General features: G+C 37.0%; 1 protein-coding gene across 2 annotated transcripts in view; it reads left to right on the plus strand.

Moving 5' to 3' along the window:
• Positions 1 to 22,504, plus strand: part of EPHA6 (EPH receptor A6) — an 867,849-nt gene that overhangs the window by 370,440 nt on the left and 474,905 nt on the right. For both annotated transcript variants that reach the window (XM_042998967.1, XM_042998968.1), the window contains exon 5: positions 20,684 to 21,019. In XM_042998967.1, the coding sequence (XP_042854901.1) occupies positions 20,684 to 21,019 (336 nt within the window). The remainder of the gene's footprint in view (positions 1 to 20,683; positions 21,020 to 22,504) is intronic.

Below are 22,504 nucleotides of genomic sequence, written 5' to 3' on the forward strand. Positions count from 1 at the left end.
AATCAGACTTAAGAGGACCAGGATAAGTTCACTGAGATCTAGAACATTTGAGGCCAAGAATCAAGCGATCAGCCTTTCCTATCTTTCATTAATCACAAACAATAGCCACATTTTAATAGATACTTGCTTTCTTAACTGCTATATCATGTATCTATGAATTAGACATTCTTTATCACCTTTGTTCCAATAGTGTATTATCTGGGTTAGTTAAGCAGTCAGTGCCATCACTTTCTGGGATTTTTGTCAGTCTTAGCATTTGAAACTGCATTCAGGGAATTTTTTAGGGATTTAAAAGGAGGCATATTTTCCCTTAGTATCAGAGGCATAGAGATTTTAAATGTATGAGTTTAAAAGAAAGTGAAGGACTGAAATGTTGGAAATGATAAACCAGGACATTTGGCTAGTAAATGGCCTGCTAGGGAAAGATTTTATATATAGGTATAGTATCTGATCATAATTGATATGATTTTAAGGACCGTAAGAAGTCTTCCACTGCTCCTTAGTGCCATCATCAAAACTGTAACAGCAACCCTTAAAAATGTAATTTCACCATTAAGAGTTTTTATGATTTCTTTGCATTTTCAATGTAGAGATAGGTATCTTTTTATTTCATAATCTTGAGACACATCATATGTAAGATTTATTCACATAAAAAGTTGTATTAAGATTTTATTCTTTTAGAGCAGTTTGAGACTCACAACAAAACTAAGAGAAAATGTAGAAATTTCCCATAAACCTCCCTGCTCCCAGATATGCATAGCATCCCCTATTATCTGCATCTTCTACCAAAATGGTACATTTCTACAATTGATGAACCTACATTGACATATCCTAATCACGTAAAGTCTACAGTTTACATTAGAGTTCACTCTTGGTGTCATACATTCCATGGGTTTTGAAAATGTGTAAGGGCATGTATCCATCATTGAAGTATCTTACAGACTATTTTCAATGCCCTAAAACACCTCTGTGCCCCACCTATCCATATCCTCTACCCCCTAACTTCTGGATACCACTTATCTTTTTACTGTCTCCATACCTTTTGCCTTTTCCAGAATGTCATATAGTTGGAATCATACAATATGGCTTCTTTCACTTAGTAATATGCATTTAAGATTCCTCCATGTCTTCCATGGCCAGATAGCTCATTTCTTTTTAGTGCTGAATAATATTCCATTGTCTGGATGTGACATAGTTTACTTATTTACTTCCTGCAGGACAACTTGGTTGCTTCCCAGTTTTGACAGTTATGAATAAGCTGCTGTAAATGTGCATGTGGAGGTTTTTGTGTGGACATAAGTTTTCGCTTTAGGGTAGATACTAAGGAGTGTGATTGCTGGGTTATATGGTAGGAGTATGTTTAATTTTGTTAAGAAACTACCAAACTACTATTTTGTATTCCTACCAATAAAGAATGAGAGTTCCTGTTGCTCCACATCCTTGCCATCATTTGGTGATGTCAGTATTCTGGACTTTGACCATTTCTAATAGGCGTATAGTAGAATCTCATTGTTGTTTTAATTTGTAATTTTTCCCTGTTGACATGTAATGTGGAGCGCCTTTTCATATGCTTTTCGTCATCCATCTATCTTCTTTGAAGTGGTGTCCCATAAACAAGTGGTTACAATGAAAACAAATGATGCCTTACATTCAAAGTTAATTCTTCCAATGGTGGTGGGCAGGAGAGTGACCTGATCTTCAACCTATTAGACATGGCTATTGTAGTTTCCTTCTTTGCCATTTAGTTTCCACTAACTCCTTCCTCACAACCTATAAGTATATTTGAATTTCTGTCATTAAAAGAATACTCCAAGTCTAAAATTTTTTCTCCACAAAAAATATAATCTTGTTAAAGCAGGCTTTATTGGCTATGGTTACTTCTCCATTTTTTATTTGCTTTTTACTCTACTGTATTAAGATTTTTGCTCTTCACTCTAGGAGAGCAATCAGATTTTTTCCCTACCACTTCACGTAAAATATGCAAGAAAAATTCACCAATTATCTTTGCCATTTTGTTTTAGTAATGCTTTTGTCCTGCTATTCATGGTATTTAACTCTGTTGTTTGAAACTCTCTGTTTCCTTTTATTCTAGGACCTGTTCATCCTTCTAATTTTCTCACCATTGTATTTGTCACCACTGATAGTTTCTCTTCTTTTCCTTACCTGTTAAATATTAATTTTCCTCATGTTCCTTTATTTGCTTTCTTATCTTTTCAATGTGCTCATTCTCATGACTTCAAATACTACCTTTAAATGGATGGTGCCTATATTTTTATTCATATCCTAGTCTTTTCTCCTAAGTCCAAAGTTGTCTAGCGAACTAATTGTGGGATTTGACAAATGTCTGACCTTACATAATACCATATTCCCTTTGGTTATTGATCTCATGGTCCAAGATTCTGAGCTTGTTCTCATCCTTGGTGCCAGCAGTTTCTTTTACTTGAAATACTCTTCCTCAAAGTCTTCTTACGGCTGTTTTCTTTTTGCCATTCAGGCTCAAATACCAGCTCTTGGGACAAGCACTTCCTGACCAACCATTCAAAAATAGAATTCCTCCCAGTACTCTTTTTAATGTCACTTTTTTTTAAAGATTAAAAAAAAATTTTATTTATTTTTGGGAGAGAGAGAGAGAGAGAGAGAGAAAGCATGTGGGAGGGACAGAAAGAGAGGGAGAAGGAGAATCCCAAGCAGATTCTGTACCATCAGCCCAGAGCTCGATGTGGGGCTTGAACTTATGAACCACGAGATCATGACCTGAGCCAAAATCAAGAGTCGGATGCTTAACCAACTGAGCTACCCAGGCTCCCCTGTGACTTTTTTTTTTTTTTTTTGGATTATAACAGTCTTTGAAATTTCTGATTTATTTGTGCATTTCCTTCTTTGTTTATTGTTATTCTAGCCCCACTAGACTACAAGACCCATGAGATCATGGATGTTCTTTCTCTCCTATTCTCCAGCACTAATAATAGTATGTAGGCACTAGGCACTAGGTTCTAAAATTTATTTAGAATTCATTTGTTTGTTGAAGGAGTAGACTAATAATTTCAAGCTCAACCTGCAAAAGTCAGTTGACTGCTTTGTCTCTCAGCCTTCTCATCCACCCCAGCTTTATGTCCTTGTCCTGGTGAATCCTCATCTGCCCATGCATCTAAACCAGAAAGCTTGGAATCATAATTCTTTCCCAGACTTTAACATGTCCTATCAATGTTGTAGACACAAGTACTATCAGTTCTGCGTCTTAGCATTTCTTCAGTCCATTCCTTCCTGTTAGTTCCTGGCCCTATCCTTTTAGTTGAGGGCTTCAACTCACCCTTGGGCTAATTTAATAATATCCTGGCTAGTCCCCTTCCTTTAGTCTTCTATACCTCCAAATATTCCAAACTATTAGAAACAAAAATAAACCTTGATTGTATTACCACTTCCTCCTATGGTCTTTCAAAGCCCAACCACCATTTCCCAAATTGTAAGTCAATCCAAGGACATTCAAAATCCTGGCCTGTTTTTCTCCATCTCTATTTTTTTTTTTAATGTTTATTTATTCTTGCAAGAGAGAGAGAGAGAGAGAGCACGTGAGCACAAGCGGGGGAGGGGCAGAGAGAGAGGGAGACACAGAATCTGAAGCAGCCTCCAGGCTCTGACTTGTCAGCACAGAGCCCAACGCAGGGTTCAAACTCACTAGCCGAGCCATGAGATCATGACCTGAGCTGAAGTCAGACGCTTAACAGACTGAGCCACCCAGGTGCTCCTCTCCCTCTCTAATTTTAACTATATTAGGATCTCTCAAACAGCCCTACTAACCAGTTATATCAGCAACATACTTGCAAGCTTAGGCCTTCTTGATTTTTAAAAACTCCTTATGTCATTTTTGCTTGAACTACAAATTACATAAAAGAAATTGTGAATAAGAAATTTAAAATGAAATACCAAAATGTTTTCTCTGAATTTTTAATCTACTTCATAAACCCTTAACTTTATTTCCCAGGTGACTAATTAATGTATATTCTGTACTTTGAAGGATGAACTGTGGAGGACACTTCTTCATGTCAGATCTTGGTCAATTAGGGCTGCCTTTGAGAGCAGTTGAGAGCACAGGAGACGCAGCTGCCTGCCAAGAAATCTGTTATCAAAATAACTAAGGCTTTTCCAGGCCAGAAGGGAAAAGTACTCACTGAGGTTAAAGACACAAAGGAAAATAAGGAAAATAAGAATTACCAAGAAAGTACTTGTCCAGCAGGAAAGGCAGAGAGCATGAAGGGGTCAAGAGAAATGAAGTGAGGGTCTAATACATGGTTGCATGAAAAGTTAGACAAAATATAATTACACTGTCATAGCATTTTTACTTTGCTGTTTCTCTTGTGTTTAAATCAATAGGATTTTTTAAAAACTTCCAAACAGATGCTGGAAGATTAACACATTCAGCAAACATTTGTGTTACCCACTTAGAAAGGTTCAAAACGTAAAATGTAAATCATATATATATATATATATATATATATATATATATATGGGTAATTCTAATGGACATCATTAAGGATTTCTCTGTTTTTTTCGTCTTCTAAATATGAATCAAGTATCTTAGGAGTAAACACAGTTTTTTCAAACTTCATTCTTAATATAAAGGCAAACTCCATGGTTTTGTGTCTTTATATTTGACATACAGTGATGAGGATTGACATGAACTTACAAAAGTTGAATTTACTTTTGCTATAAGGCTAATATTGTAAAATCGCTTCTTTATTGCTGGAATAATCTGCAACTTTATTATTTTTTTTTTCATGGTTTACAAAACAAATAGTCACTTTTATTTTATTTTATTTTTTTTTTTGCCTTTCAGTTTTGTTTATTGAATCATTCTTTTTTTTTTTTTTTTTTTAATATATGAAATTTACTGTCAAATTGGTTTCCATACAACACCCAGTGCTCATCCCAAAAGGTGCCCTCCTCAATACCCATCACCCACCCTGCCCTCCCTCCCAACCCCATCAACCCTCAGTTTGTTCTCAGTTTTGTTTTTTGTTTTTTTTTTTTTAATATATGAAATTTATTGTCAAATTGGTTTCCATACAACACCCAGTGCTCATCCCAAAAGATGCCCTCTTCAATGCCCATCACCTACCCTCCCCTCCCTCCCACCCCCCATCACCCCTCAGTTTGTTCTCAGTTTTTTTGTTTTTTTTTTTATTTTTTTTTATTTTTTAATATATGAAATTTACTGTCAAATTGGTTTCCGTACAACACCCAGTGCTCATCCCAAAAGGTGCCCTCCTCAATACCCATCACCCACCCTGCCCTCCCTCCCACCCTGTCCTCCCTCCCACCCCCCATCAACCCTCAGTTTGTTCTCAGTTTTTAACAGTCTCTAATGCTTTGGCTCTCTCCCACTCTAACCTCTTTTTTTTTTTTTTTTTTTTTTCCTTCCCCTCCCCCATGGGTTTCTGTTATGTTTCTCAGGATCCACATAAGAGTGAAACCATATGGTATCTGTCTTTCTCTGTATGGCTTATTTCACTTAGCATCACACTCTCCAGTTCCATCCATGTTGCTACAAAAGGCCATATTTCATTTTTTCTCATTGCCACGTAGTATTCCATTGTGTATATAAACCACAATTTCTTTATCCATTCATCAGTTGATGGACATTTAGGCTCTTTCCATAATTTGGCTATTGTTGAGAGTGCCGCTATAAACATTGGGGTACAGGTGCCCCTATGCATCAGTACTCCTGTATCCCTTGGATAAATTCCTAGCAGTGCTATTGCTGGGTCATAGGGTAGGTCTATTTTTAATTTTCTGAGGAACCTCCACACTGCTTTCCAGAGCGGCTGCACCAATTTGCATTCCCACCAACAGTGCAAGAGGGTTCCTGTTTCTCCACATCCTCTCCAGCATCTGTAGTCTCCTGATTTCTTCATTTTGGCCACTCTGACTGGCGTGAGGTGGTATCTGAGTGTGGTTTTGATTTGTATTTCCCTGATAAGGAGCGACGTTGAGCATCTTTTCATGTGCCTGTTGGCCATCCGGATGTCTTCTTTAGAGAAGTGTCTATTCATGTTTTCTGCCCATTTCTTCACTGGGTTATTTGTTTTTCGGGTGTGGAGTTTGATGAGCTCTTTATAGATTTTGGATACTAGCCCTTTGTCCGATGTGTCATTTGCAAATATCTTTTCCCATTCCGTTGGCTGCCTTTTAGTTTTGTTGGTTGTTTCCTTTGCTGTGCAGAAGCTTTTTATCTTCATAAGGTCCCAGTAATTCACTTTTGCTTTTAATTCCCTTGCCTTTGGGGATGTGCCGAGTAAGAGATTGCTACGGCTGAGGTCAGAGAGGTCTTTTCCTGCTTTCTCCTCTAAGGTTTTGATGGTTTCCTGTCTCACATTCAGGTCCTTTATCCATTTTGAGTTTATTTTTGTGAATGGTGTGAGAAAGTGGTCTAGTTTCAGCCTTCTGCATGTTGCTGTCCAGTTCTCCCAGCACCATTTGTTAAAGAGACTGTCTTTTTTCCATTGGATGTTCTTTCCTGCTTTGTCAAAGATGAGTTGGCCATACGTTTGTGGGTCTAGTTCTGGGGTTTCTATTCTATTCCATTGGTCTATGTGTCTGTTTTTATGCCAATACCATGCTGTCTTGATGATGACAGCTTTGTAGTAGAGGCTAAATTCTGGGATTGTGATGCCTCCTGCTTTGGTCTTCTTCTTCAAAATTACTTTGGCTATTCGGGGCCTTTTGTGGTTCCATATGAATTTTAGGATTGCTTGTTCTAGTTTCGAGAAGAATGCTGGTGCAATTTTGATTGGGATTGCATTGAATGTGTAGATAGCTTTGGGTAGTATTGACATTTTGACAATATTTATTCTTCCAATCCATGAGCATGGAATGTCTTTCCATTTCTTTATATCTTCTTCAATTACGTGCATAAGCTTTCTATAGTTTTCAGCATACAGATCTTTTACATCTTTGGTTAGATTTATTCCTAGGTATTTTATGCTTCTTGGTGCAATTGTGAATGGGATCAGTTTCTTCATTTGTCTTTCTGTTGCTTCATTGTTAGTGTATAAGAATGCAACTGATTTCTGCACATTGATTTTGTATCCTGCAACTTTGCTGAATTCATGTATCAGTTCTAGCAGACTTTTGGTGGAGTCTATCGGATTTTCCATGTATAATATCATGTCATCTGCAAAAAGCGAAAGCTTGACTTCATCTTTGCCAATTTTGATGCCTTTGATTTCCTTTTGTTGTCTGATTGCTGATGCTAGAACTTCCAGCACTATATTGAACAACAGCGGTGACAGTGGGCATCCCTGTCGTGTTCCTGATCTCAGGGAAAAAGCTCTCAGTTTTTCCCCGTTGAGGATGATGTTAGCTGTGGGCTTTTCATAAATGGCCTTTATGATCTTTAAGTATGTTCCTTCTATCCCGACTTTCTCAAGGGTTTTTATTAAGAAAGGGTGCTGGATTTTGTCAAAGGCCTTTTCTGCATCGATTGACAGGATCATATGGTTCTTCTCTTTTTTGTTGTTAATGTGATGTATCACGTTGATCGATTTGCGAATGTTGAACCAGCCCTGCATCCCAGGAATGAATCCCACTTGATCATGGTGAATAATTCTTTTTATATGCTGTTGAATTCGATTTGCTAGTATCTTATTAAGAATTTTTGCATCCATATTCATCAGGGATATTGGCCTGTAGTTCTCTTTTTTTACTGGGTCTCTGTCTGGTTTAGGAATCAAAGTAATACTGGCTTCATAGAATGAGTCTGGAAGTTTTCCTTCCCTTTCTATTTCTTGGAATAGCTTGAGAAGGATAGGTATTATCTCTGCTTTAAATGTCTGGTAGAACTCCCCTGGGAAGCCATCTGGTCCTGGACTCTTATTTGTTGGGAGATTTTTGATAACCGATTAAATTTCTTCGCTGGTTATGGGTCTGTTCAAGCTTTCTATTTCCTCCTGATTGAGTTTTGGAAGAGTGTGGGTGTTTAGGAATTTGTCCATTTCTTCCAGGTTGTCCAATTTGTTGGCATATAATTTTTCATAGTATTCCCTGATAATTGTTTGTATCTCTGAGGGATTGGTTGTAATCATTCCATTTTCATTCATGATTTTATCTATTTGGGTCATCTCCCTTTTCTTTTTGAGAAGCCTGGCTAGAGGTTTGTCAATTTTGTTTATTTTTTCAAAAAACCAACTCTTGGTTTCGTTGATCTGCTCTACAGTTTTTTTAGATTCTATATTGTTTATTTCTGCTCTGATCTTTATTATTTCTCTTCTTCTGCTGGGTTTAGGCTGCCTTTGCTGTTCTGCTTCTATTTCCTTTAGGTGTGCTGTTAGGTTTTGTATTTGGGATTTTTCTTGTTTCTTGAGATAGGCCTGGATTGCAATGTATTTTCCTCTCAGGACTGCCTTCGCTGCATCCCAAAGCGTTTGGATTGTTGTATTTTCATTTTCGTTTGTTTCCATATATATTTTAATTTCTTCTCTAATTGCCTGGTTGACCCACTCATTCGTTAGTAGGGTGTTCTTTAACCTCCATGCTTTTGGAGGTTTTCCAGACTTTTTCCTGTGGTTGATTTCAAGCTTCATAGCATTGTGGTCTGAAAGTATGCATGGTATAATTTCAATTCTTGTAAACTTATGAAGGGCTGTTTTGTGACCCAGTATATGATCTATCTTGGAGAATGTTCCATGTGCACTCGAGAAGAAAGTATATTCTGTTGCTTTGGGATGCAGAGTTCTAAATATATCTGTCAAGTCCATCTGATCCAATGTATCATTCAGGGCCCTTGTTTCTTTATTGACTGTGTGTCTAGATGATCTATCCATTTCTGTAAGTGGGGTGTTAAAGTCCCCTGCAATGACCACATTCTTATCAATAAGGTTGCTTATGTTTATGAGTAATTGTTTTATATATCTGGGGGCTCGGGTATTTGGCGCATAGACATTTATAATAGTTAGCTCTTCCTGGTGGATAGACCCTGTGATTATTATATAATGCCCTTCTTCATCTCTTGTTACAGCCTGTAATTTAAAGTCTAGTTTGTCTGATATAAGTATGGCTACTCCAGCTTTCTTTTGGCTTCCAGGAGCATGATAAATAGTTCTCCATCCCCTCACTCTCAATCTAAAGGTGTCCTCAGATCTAAAATGAGTCTCTTGTAGACAGCAAATAGATGGGTCTTGTTTTTTTATCCATTCTGATACCCTATGTCTTTTAGTTGGCGCATTTAATCCATTTACATTCAGTGTTATTATAGAAAGATATGGGTTTAGAGTCATTGTGATGTCTGTATGTTTTATGTTTGTAGTGATGTCTCTGGTACTTTGTCTCACAGGATCCCCCTTAGGATCTCTTGTAGGGCTGGTTTAGTGGTGACAAATTCCTTCAGTTTTTGTTTGTTTGGGAAGACCTTTATCTCTCCTTCTATTCTAAATGACAGACTTGCTGGATAAAGGATTCTCGGCTGCATATTTTTTCTGTTTAGCACACTGTAGATATCGTGCCAAGCCTTTCTGGCCTGCCAAGTTTCAAAGGAGAGATCAGTCACGAGTCTTATAGGTCTCCCTTTATATGTGAGGGCACGTTTATCCCTTGCTGCTTTCAGAATTTTCTCTTTATCCTTGTATTTTGCCAGTTTCACTATGATATGTCGTGCAGAAGATCGATTCAAGTTACGTCTGAAGGGAGTTCTCTGTGCCTCTTGGATTTCAGTGCCTTTTTCCTTCCCCAGTTCAGGGAAGTTCTCAGCTATAATTTGTTCAAGTACCCCTTCAGCACCTTTCCCTCTCTCTTCCTCCTCTGGGATACCAATTATGTGTATATTATTTTTTTTTAGTGTATCACTTAGTTCTCTAATTTTCCCCTCATACTCCTGGATTTTTTTATCTCTCTTTCTTTCAGCTTCCTCTTTCTCCATAACTTTATCTTCTAGTTCACCTATTCTCTCCTCTGCCTCTTCAAGCCGAGCCATTGTGGTTTCCATTTTGTTTTGCATTTCGTTTAAAGCGTTTTTCAACTCCTCGTGACTGTTCCTTAGTCCCTCGATCTTTATGGCAAGAGATTCTCTGCTGTCCTGTATACTGTTTTCAAGCCCAGCGATTAATTTTATGACTATTATTCTAAATTCACTTTCTGTTATATTATTTAAATCCTTTTTGATCAGTTCATTAGCTGTTGTTATTTCCTGGAGATTCTTCTGAGGGGAATTCTTCCGTTTGGTCATTTTGGAGAGTCCCTGGCATGGTGAGGACCTGCAGTGCACTTCCCCTGTGCTGTGGTGTATAACTGGAGTTAGTGGGTGGGGCCGCAGTCCGACCCGATGTCTGCCCCCAGCCCACTGCTGGGGCCACAGTCAGACTGGTGTGTGCCTTCTCTTCCCCTCTCCTAGGGGCGGGATTCACTGTGGGGTGGCGTGTCCCGTCTGGGCTACTTGCACACTGCCAGGCTTGTGTTGCTGGGGATCTGGCGTATTAGCTGGGGTGGGTAGGCAAGGTGCACGGGGGCTGGAGGGGCAGGCTTAGCTCGCTTCTCCTTAGGTGATCCACTTCAGGAGGAGCCCTGTGGCAGCGGGAGGGAGTCAGATCCGCTGCCGGAGGTTTGGCTCCGCAGAAGCACAGAGTTGGGTGTTTGCGCGGAGCGAGCAAGTTCCCTGGCAGGAACTGGTTCCCTTTGGGATTTTGGCTGGGGGATGGGCGGGGGAGATGGCGCTGGCGCCTTTGTTCCCCGCCAAGCTGAGCTCTGCCGTCCGGGGGCTCAGCAGCTCTCCCTCCCTTTGTCCTCCAGCCTTCCCGCAGAGCTGTTAACTTCTGACCTCCCAGACGCTAAGTCGCGCTTGCTGTCGGAACACAGTCTGTCCGGCCCCTCCGCTTTTGCCAGCCCGACTCGGGGGCTCTGCTTGGCCGGCGAGCCGCCCCTCCGCCCCGGCTCCCTCCCGCCAGTCCGTGGAGCGCGCACCGCCTCGCCGCCCTTCCTACCCTCTTCCGTGGGCCTCTAGTCTGCGCTTGACTCCTGAGACTCCCTTCTGCTAATCCTCTGGCGGTTTTCTGGGTTCTTTAGGCAGGTGTAGGTGGAATCTAAGTGATCGGCCGGACGCGCTGTGAGCCCCGCGTCCTCCTACGCCGCCATCTTCCGGAACCTAATCTGCAACTTTAAAAAGTAATTATCTCTCGGTGCGCCAGGGTGGCTCAGTTGGTTAAGCATCTGACTTCGGCTCAGGTCATGATCTCGCAGTTTGTGAGTTCCAGCCCCGCATCGGGCTCTGTGCTGACAGCTCAGGTCCTGGAGCCTGCTTCAGATTCTGTGTGTGTGTGTGTCTCTCTCTCTGCCCCTCCCCGCTGACGCTCCCTCTCTCTCGAAAATAAATAAACATTAAAAAAATTTTTAAAGTAATTATCTCTCATTCTTATTTTGAGTGGAACAAGTAGTGTGTTGAGATGCAACAGGTGTTCTTCATTTGTGCTGCCCGACTCATGTCCCCTACTTCTGGGTGGGTATAGGATTTCGCACCCAGGGACCCCCACTGTGCTTGCTTTCTCTTTATTTTTCCCATATCTTTCAGTTTTCTTCTTCTCTCTTTCCTAAGCATGTTTTGCATGGAGAAAACGATTCTGGTTCCTTGCTTTTCCACCTCACAAGTGAAATACAAAAGTGCAACTAATTGTTCAGGTGGCTCATTGTAAGCACAATGTAGGAACCACAATCTGCAGACACTAGAATGGGAGAAGTTGCAAAGATGGATTTTCTTACTTCTAGAAGGCTATGTTATATTCTTGTCTTACTATAGAAAATAGCTCTAACTCAATGTGTTGCAATGGTATATTTTTAAAATTAAAATGATCCTTACATTATGGAATAAATATCTGTATGCAATGAATCCCAGTTTCCCCAGTACTGATCACTGATGTAGGATATCTTTTGAGCTTCATAGAGTTTCCTAAATGCAGATACTTTAATCTTTATTTCTGTGGAGGTTCTTTTACCAAATCACCTGGGAGAGGTTCCTCTATAGAAAGAGATATTAAGTGGTCATTCTGCTGATGCTGGAGAATTGAGTTACCACTTGCTGTCAGGCCTCTAACAGTTGGAATCCAGAAAATATTGTACCATTCAGTATCATCTACTTGTACACAACAAACCAGTTACCAAGAAGCATCCATAATTGGAAAAGGAGCATTCATTATTATCTTCACAGTGTTATGCATTTTGAGAAAGGTTATTAATTTGCTTTAATCTATTCATGTATTGTTTTATCTTCCCTCCAAAGTTATGACTGTACTTAGTCTTTTCATATTTCTCTTTTCTATTTCTAATGAGTGTTTAATTAAAAATAATTGACTCAAACACAGAAAAGGCTACATGTAGGTGTGCATAATTTTTTTTATGGTATTAGGGAACTGGATGCTATTTTACTCAGAAGACACAAAGCCAGCCTTCTCATTATTTCATTTGTATTTTAGTGTGCTTTTATCATACATGTGTTTTTGCATTTAACTGTTGACCTGTACAGCAATAATACATTTCTGTGATTCATACAATTAGTTATTCTATGGGTTTCCTTTTTTGTTTTTCTGAATTGATAAGGGTGGCCGATAACCATTTCTTGGAATTTTTCCCAGGTAAAATTATATCTGTGCTCTATAGCATAGAAATTTGGGGCCACAAGTGTTTACTTTTCAAATTCTTAAGTGTTTTAAGGAATTTAAAAGTTCTTAACAAATTTAAAATTTGAGAAGTTGTAAGTTCCTTCCCAATGGATAGAGACGTGGGTGACTGCCCTTTTTGTTTATGGGTCTTTGTTAGTTAATCTCAGTTACTGTAACATATCCTTTCCTTCCACTTCTTTATTTTCAAGTTATGTGAGTCTATCCTTCACCAATAACACCAGGATCTTGGAAAGATCATAACCTCAAACTTCCTATTCTCCAATATTTGTCAAAATTTGCACTATTTGAAAAATAATTATTGGAGGATTGCATAATGCCATGCATTCTATTTGTCCCCTTAGTAAAAGCACATGTTGCCTTTGGATCAGGCTGGACCAGGATAAACTTGTGTACAGTAATACAAATATTTCAGTGCAATATGTACCCTTGTTAAGTGTTAGTCACATCTTCTATGAATGGTGATGAATAACCATTTTGGGTTTTTTTTCATCACCAAAAGATGAATAAACTTTTCGGTTTATTATGAGATGAATGAAATCATGTGAAGTAAGAAGTACACATCTTAGAACAAAATGAGTGCTCAAGATGCTGGCTATATTTTAAAAATTCATACCTATAAAAGTATAAAACTGCTCATTTCTGCCTCAGGACCAATAGGAAAATGCCACAAGTGGGTAACACCTAAATTGGAAACTGAAGGATGAGTAGGAATCTTCCACAGAACAAAGGACATAAAGGAACAGCATGTACAAAAGCATTGACATGCAGCAAAAGGGAGCAAGAGACCTGGTTATGAAGACACATGGTGACAAGGTTGAGAGGTTTAGCTTTTATTCTGAAAGTGAGTGGTATTTGGCCGATAAGATTTTTGTCATTTGTTTCCTTTAATTGTGAGTTTTAGAAGTAATGGAGAATCTAAAAAGAATTATCTAAGTCACCATTCACAGTACTATGAAAATGTAAATGGATAGCAAGTCTTTTTTTCTCTCTTTTTGGTAAGTTTATTTATTTTGAGAGAGAGAGAGAGAGAGAGAGAGAGAGAGAGAGAGAGAGAGAGAATGTGAATGGGAGAGGGGCAGAGAGAGAAGGAGAGAGAGAGAATCCTAAGCAGACTCCACACTCAGCACAGAGCCTGATGCAGGGCTTGATCCCATGACTGACTGTGAGATCATGACCTGAACCGAAATCAAGAGTCAGCTGTTCAGCCAACTGACCTACCCAGGTGCCTCAATGGATAGCAAGTGTTAATTTTGAACGTCGATTTCATTACTGAAGTAGGTGCAAACATATTGAAGAAAATGAAAATACGTGAAATACAAAGAATTTGAAGTGTACTCGCTGCTGTATTTTGAGCAATATTTATCTTAAAATTTTAATTTTCAATTGCTCTTCTGTATATAAAATTGTTTTAAAATGCTTTAAGATCGGGGCACCTGGGTGGCTCAGTCAGTTGAACATGTGGCTTCGGCTCAGGTCATGATCTCACAGTTTGTGGGTTCAAGCCCTGCATCAGGCTCTGTGCTGGCAGCTTAGAGCCTGGAGCCTGCTTCCAATTCTGTGTCTCCCTCTCTCTTCTCCTCCCCTGCTCATGCCCTCTCTCTCTCCTTCAGAAATAAATAAAAACATTTAAAAAATGCTATAAGATAACATTATTCAAGAACCTGCCATCAGAATGCAATATATTTCTAATTTGTATGTTTTGAAAATTTGTATTTGGCAATACTCTCTAAGCAAAGCACTATAAGATACTTTTAATATCACATGTGTTTTTTACCTATAGGATGAATACATGTAGTAGAGTTAAAAAAATATAAATATAAAAAGACCTAGGGATCATCCTACCATTAGTACACTGTATGACCTTGACATAATTATAGTACTTTCCTGGGCCTCATTGCTTTATCTGACTAAATTGATTTATCTTCCCTCCAATGAGGTTGAAGCTCCATGTTTGTGATTACTTACCATTTATTTCCAAATATACAAACCTTTTGTGAACAAAACTTAGAGCACAAAGTGGCTTAGAGTAGGAAAATACAGAATTCTGTTTACAGATACACTTATTAAATACATTTTTCAAAGATCATATAGGAAGGACATTAGATTAATAATATGGCTATAGATAAAAGTTAAAGTTAAGAGCAATAATTCAAAGAGTAAGATGGCTTTTAGAGTTTTAAATTATGTCCATATGCAAATCTGGCAACCTATATTGTAGTACATTATTAAAATACAGAAATGTACTTTTTCATATGAACTATTCCTATGTGTTTATCTTTCTTTAGTATATTTTACAGTTTACTCATTTGCAAAATTATTTACCTAGACATCTCTAGATGGTTCAATATATTTTTTAAATGTTCTTTTTGGGATAGATTAACATAGAACAATTTTTCTCTCCTTTGTAAACTCATAGATATAAAGAAATTCCCATTTATTAGGTGACTGTACTATTATATGCATTTTTTTGATGTTTATTTATGTTACAGAGAGAGAGAGAGAGAGAGAGAGACAGAGTGTGAGCAGGTGAGGGGCAGAGAGAAGGAGACATAGAATCCCAAGCAGGCTCCAAAATCTGAGCTGTCAGCACAGAGCTTAATGAGGGGCTCGAACTCATGGACCGCAAGATCATGACCTGAGCTGAAGTCAGACGCTCAACCAACTGAGCCACCTAGGTGCCCCTATTTTACTTCTTATTCAAATTCTAGTTAGTTAACATACAGTGTAATATTAGTTTCAATAGAATTTTGTACACGTGCAATACCCGGTGCTCATCACAGCAAGTGCCCTCCTTAATATCCATTTAACCCATCCTCCCACCCCATCCCCCAGAAACCCTCAGCTTGTTCTCTCTAGTTAAGAGTCTGTTTTATGATTTTTCTGTCTCTTTTTTCCCCCAGTCATATGTTTTGTTTCCTAAATTCCACATATGAGTGAAATCATATATTTGTCTTTCTCTGACTGACTTATTTCACTTAGCATAATATGCTCTAGCTCCATCCTAATCATTGCAAATTGCAAGATTTTATTGTTTTTGATGGCTGAGTAATATTTCATTGTGTATGTGTGAGTGTATATATATGTGATATATATATTTATTATATCTATATCTATATCTATCTATCTATATATATGTGTGTGTGTATATATATACGTATATATATACGTATATATATGTGTATATACGTATATATATGTGTATATATATATACGTGTATATATATATATATACGTATATATATATACACATATATATGTGTATATATATATGCGTGTATATACGTATATACATATATATATATGTGTATATATATATACGTGTATATATATACACACACACATATATATATAACAACAGTCAGTGGACATTTGGGCTCTTTCCAGAATTTGGCTAGTGTTGATACTCCTGCTATAAACATTGGGGTGCATGTGTCCCTTTGAATCAGTATTTTTGTATCCTTTGGATAAATACCTAGTAGTGCAGTTTCTTGTTTGTAGGGTAGTTCTATTTTTAACTTTTTGAGGAACCTCCATATTAAATTATAGAGTGGCTGCACCAGTTTGCATTCCCACCAGTATAATGTAAGAGGGTTGGTTCCCTTTTTCCACATCCTTGCCAACACTTACTTCCTCTGTTAATTTTAGCCATTCTAACAGGTGTGAGGTGACATTTCATTGTAGTTTTGATTTGTATTTCCCTGATGATGAGTGATATTGAGCATCTTCTCATGTATCTGTTAGCCATTGAACGTCTTCTTTGGAAAAGTGTCTATTCATGTCTTCTTCCCATTTCTTCACTGGATTATTTGTTTTTTGGGTGTTGAGTTTGATGAATTCTTTATAGATTTTGGATAGTAACCCTTTATCATATATGTCATTTGAAAATATCTTCCCCCATTCCATAGGTTGCTTCTTAGTTTTGTTGATTGTTTCCTTCACTGTGTAGGAGCTTTTTATCTTGATGGAGTCCCAATAGTCCCCTTTGCTTTTGTTTCCCTTGCTTCTGGAGACATATACTACTATATTCATGATAGTCATAAAATTAACAAACACATTTAAATTATTGCCAAGGAGTAACTTAACTCATAAAATATAGTTTAGTAAAATAGCCTTCCATAACTTGATCCTCTCAGTTATTTGGATCAAATTTTCATTGTTCTTAAGGTTAGAAAATGCATCTGCAAACACAACTAGCTGTATCGTAGATGAATAATTAGTCTTGAGTCAATTTGAAAAAGATCCATGTTTATCTGTGAGTTACTGTATTTCTACAATTATAATCATGGTGTCTAAATCTATAGCAATTGATGTAGTAACTTAAATATGATCCTTAAGTTTGCTGTCGTTCAGTGTCAGCCTTTAAGAGTGTTCTGCAGAATGCTAGTATTCCTGTAGATGCTTCTTGGAAAATAAGGTTCTATGAATAAATGTTTAGAAATGTTGGATTCAACAAAGCAAAGCAAATTGTATTATTTTTCGTTTCAGTATCAGTCTACCAGAGGAGTCTTAATTTGAGAACTAAGCTCATTTTTTTGTGTGACATCTCATGGGGCTAGAAATATTGAAAGGATATATTTTGGGAAATACAGTTCTATTTTTAATTTTTTTTACATAAAATGAAATAAAACAAAAATCATAGCCCACCTGGCCTTTGCTACTGAGAGGAATATGGGGGCTGTAGACTCAGATGCTTTTCTGGGAATAGACTGTACTGCCACCAGGCTGTTTCATAAGTTGCTATTAAAATAACATTCCTTTATTCTTTAAACGTGTCACAGGGGAATGCAAACTGAAGCAAAAGATTAAAAGTATACTTGCTAGATACACTAGTAGAAGTAAAATTGTAGTTTTATTGTAAGGTTTAATATACGATGGACTTGAAAAACAGCTAGTTGCAAATCAGAATAATTGTCCTTCTTTTATGAAGTCAATCTGGAGGGTGAAGTCTCTTCTATGTGAATTACTTGTTTCCTTTAAAGAAAAAAAATCAACATAAGGAAATCCCTGAGAGTTTTCTATACAGATGTCTCCAAAAGGGTTATTGCACCAGGTTTTTTTTTTCCAATGTCACATAATCTTTGTATAATTTATAAATGATAACAAAGCAATCAGGCCACATTCATAAAAGCCCAGTGACAGATAATTTGCTTGAATCTGAGGATTAGAATTAATTGTCTCTCTTTGTTCCAAGTTTTAAATCTTAGTAAATGATTCACTGCATGTCATTACAGCTTAATATTTGCATGAAATCACAGTTTAGCTGGCATAATTTAACAGCAATTAAAAAGCTATTTAATCGTCATGCAAATTGGTATGAGGGCCCTTGAGTAAGAAGGGTGTCTGCCTTTTTTTGAAAGTATCTCCAGGCGGACAGTTATATACTTGCAGACACCCATAACATAATTGATAACATTCTTCCTATTCATGAACATATAAGTGAATAATAATTCATGTTTTCCATTATAAATAAGAGAAAAGAGCAACAATATGAATATGTCATTCTGTAGGAAGACCTTTTTATGATAATGATAATGAATCTTTATCTCCCAGGCCTACGTCTAGGTTGGAGGCAAAAAGCAACATGTGTCCCTTTGCTGTAGTTTGTAATGCCTTCCATATTTTACTTTCTGAAGGCAGACATTTCTGCAACTTTCTGGAACATGAAATGGCATAAAGCAAAGTATGCAGAAACCTTTTAGAAAACCTAACCACCCCATTTCTAGGTCAGACTTTAGGTGATATACAAACAGATGGCTGAGGCCCCTACCCATCAGGTTGCTTTTATCAGGATCCAACAAAAAGAAAAAGGAAAATATAAAATAACAATTCTTAATATCTCAAACCCAATACATAGTCATGCACATTTATGAGTAATGTTATGCTACTGTAACACTGTATGACAGATCTTACTAATAAGTTCCCTATGCTTATTAAGACTATTCCCTACACTGCAACCAGAATGTTTTTTTTTTAAACACATTACCTCCATATGTTAAATCTGTAAGTCTGTTTCTGTTGTACACAGAAAAATGTCCAGACTCATTCTAATGACCCTAGAAGTTTTGTGTTATCCAACCCTTTCTTCTTCCTTTAAACTCACTTCTTGGGTCTCCTGGGTGTCTCAGTCAATTAAGCATCTGATTTTGGCTCAGATCATGATTACGGTTCATGAGTTCAAGCCCCACGTCAGGCTGTCTACTGTCAGCACAGAGCCTGCTTTGGATCCTCTATCCCTTCTCCCTCTGCCCCTCCCCCACTGGTTCTCTCTCCCTCTTAAAAACATACACACACACACACACAAAAAAAAACAAACAAAAAGCAAAACCAAAAGTAAACTTAAAAAAAAAAAAACCCTCACTTCTTGCTTTTTTCCTCTTGCATTCTAGCCACAGTGATTATCTGCCAGTTCCATGACTATTTTAAGATCTTTCTTGACTAAAGAACCTTCTACCCTTAGTATTCTCACTCCTCTGACATCTTCCTCACTAAGTCCATGAGGCTTTCTCAGAATGTTTCTCCAGATTAGTTCTCGTGATAATGTGTATTTCAGCTCCTTTCCTTTTGATTTTGCAATTGCACTTATTATAATTTGAATTTTATTATTGTTTATGTGTGTGTTTATCTGCCATTCAACTAAAATGTAAATAACAAAATCGGAATTATGTCTATTACATTCACACTGTAAGTCCAAGATCTAGCAGAGTGTCTGGGACACATAGTAGTCACTTAAAAATATTTATTTCATGATTAATGACTGTATCTTGAAATCCAAAAGGAGCCTATCCCAAAACTTTAATCTCTTCCTGTGGAAAGAAAGTTGTAGATAATTCCCTCCCATCATCTAAGCAAATTTTCTAGATAGCATAAATTTGAGGAATTGTTTTAGATTTCTTTTAAGCTAATTTTTTTCTAAAGAATGGCAGGAATGTTATTTCATTAGTTACTTATTCAATGAATTATTTTTAAATTATTTATAAAAAGCATAGTCTCTTAGATAAAGGATTCTGTATTATTTCACATATAGTGTGGTGCCTGACACTGAACAGACCATTGGTTAATGTTTGTACAATGAATAATACCAAACTGAGGTTTGAAGTACTCACATAAGTGTAAAAGTTTATTGACACAATTTTAAGAAAAGACTGGAGTAGTTAAAGGATATGAAGTACTCTATGCAGTGAGATCCATATGGAAAAATAGAGAGAAAAGAGACTGAGGAAAGATGCTCATGCACTTGTTAGGAGTGACTTGGTTTATGCAGAGTTTTGATGATAAAGAAGATTCTGCGGATCTCCTGTTAGCTTTTAAAACACACTTATTTGTGTTTAGTACAGTTAATCTAAGTAAAAGTCTAATCACCATATCTTATGTATACCCTCCTTTATCCCATCCAAATAATACTTTTATTCCATGAAATTGGCAAGGCCTTAGTAAAAGCCTTTCTGCTGCTTCCATCTTCCCTTTCTCTTCCTCTTCTTCCAAACTCTCTGTCTACCTAAAACCTATAACTTTTTTCTCAACCTACAAGAAATAGATCCTTAGGGATTGTCAAAGGTGATAAGTGGGAGTTTTATCTATATACCGAATATAGTATGAAGACTGAAAGACTGAAGACAGTATGTTTTGTATATGTATGTTATTATTTTTCAAACTTTGAAAATGGTGATATAATTATTAAGACGTAATTAAAATCATCACATAATTTAAATAATGTTTGCTTATTATATATTTCAGTAAACAAATTTTCAAAGTATAATTACCATATATTTTGGAGATCTTTGGCTTTGATATTAAATACTCATATTCATATATCAAAAAGTTAAGATATAGACCATCTTCACCCCTAAGATTCCTTTCTTACTAGACTTAATCAGATGTTTTTCACCATATTTCTTTATGGTTCCCATTAGAAGAAAGAGCTCAAACTAATATAAAAGACAAATGTTTATTGATTAAGTTTTCAAGGTAGCACCCTCTCATTCATTGTCCTACACATGTACATTTGTTTTTTAATTGCTTTTCTCTAGGGCCACCTTCAGCTCCTAGGAATGTGGCTTTTAACATCAATGAAACAGCCCTTATTTTGGAATGGAGCCCACCAAGTGACACAGGAGGGAGAAAAGATCTCACATACAGTGTAATCTGTAAGAAATGTGGCTTAGATACCAGCCAGTGTGAGGACTGTGGTGGAGGACTCCGCTTCATCCCAAGACATTCTGGCCTCATCAACAATTCTGTGATAGTACTTGACTTTGTGTCTCACGTGAATTACACCTTTGAAATAGAAGCCATGAATGGAGTTTCTGAGTTGAGTTTTTCTCCCAAGCCATTCACAGCTATTACAGTGACCACGGATCAAGATGGTAAGTTCCACTGCTGTTCTCTCTAAACAAACCCATAATTCCTTTTCGATGCATAATATCCCTGGTGGAATTATATTCACTGAGGTGCGGTTGTATACTCTATATGCCAAAGAAGTGATTTTCTGGTTGTTGTTCTTGCTGCTTCCTAAGGTCCAGAAAGATATTTTTTATTAGTAAGGTTATTTAGTAACTTATTAGTAGGTTAATTAGATATAAGGCTTCTCTCTAATGTTTATGCATTGCTTTTGATATAATCCTATACAAATACATCTTAATGAGCAAGTCCATATTAACTTACCAACAAACATCAGATAAAAAAAATGTTGCTAAGTGAATTGAAATCTAGTTATTCCACTTATGGTGCCATTTCTTTTCCATATCAAATAAATAGTAAGAATTAATATTAATTATAATGCATATCTATGTTGTACAAACATCACAGCTAACATGTTTAACTATTATCCACTCTGAAAAGAGCAAAAAAAATATCCAGAAATGAATCCGAATGCTGTTGTTAGGTACCATTTGTAAAAAGTAGTTACATTGTCTTTTTTTTAAAAATCCAATTGCTTTCAGTTAAATGCCCCCATCATAACACTACAGATTTTTACTGCAACATAGTTAGGCAGGAATACCCCTATGATTTTTATAAGTGTGTATTTTCTTTAACTCCCTCATAAACATGATTTATTGCAGTACATGATACAGTAAAAGCATCAGAGATTTTAAAAACTCCCTTTGAAAAGCATTCATAAATTATGTGGACACACAAAGAATTGTCTCATAGCAGAAAGTATTGTTATATATGAGCATATATATATGAGACAATTTATAAAGAAAGATAAAACTATTCTTACACATTGTATTTGTTGGCTAGCTCTGCTTTAACAAATGCCATAGACTATGTGGCTTAAACAACAGAAATTTATTTTCTTATAGTTCTAGAGTTTAGAAGTCCAAGAATAAGGTGTCAGCAAGGTTGATTTCATTCTGAAGCCTGTCTTCATTTTACCTTCATTACTACTTTTAAGGCCCTATCTCCAAATACAGTTACGTTCTGAGGTACTGAGGTTAGAATTTCAACATATGAATTTTGGACATGGGGGTACATTAGAGGCAGCAGATGGTGATATTTAAAATAGAAGTATATTGAAAGTGTTGAAATACTACTCAGCAACAAAAAGGAACAAATTATTGATACATATAGCTTAGATGAACTTTAAGCCAATCTCAAAAGGATGCATACTGTGTGATTCACTTATTTAACATTCTTCAAATAACATAATTATAGACATGAGGAATAGATAAGTGGTAGCCAGAACTGGGATTTGGGAGAGAGGGATATGGCTATCAAGAGCAGGAGAGAGCTTTGATGATAATACAGTTACATATCTTTTGTGGTGGTAGTTACATTAAGCTACATATATGATAAGTTCATAGAGCTACACACACACAACATGCCCAGTGGATTTTACCAGTGTCATT

Source organism: Panthera tigris, chromosome C2 (assembly GCF_018350195.1).
Source record: "Panthera tigris isolate Pti1 chromosome C2, P.tigris_Pti1_mat1.1, whole genome shotgun sequence".
In the NCBI taxonomy this organism is placed as follows: Eukaryota; Metazoa; Chordata; class Mammalia; order Carnivora; family Felidae; genus Panthera; species Panthera tigris.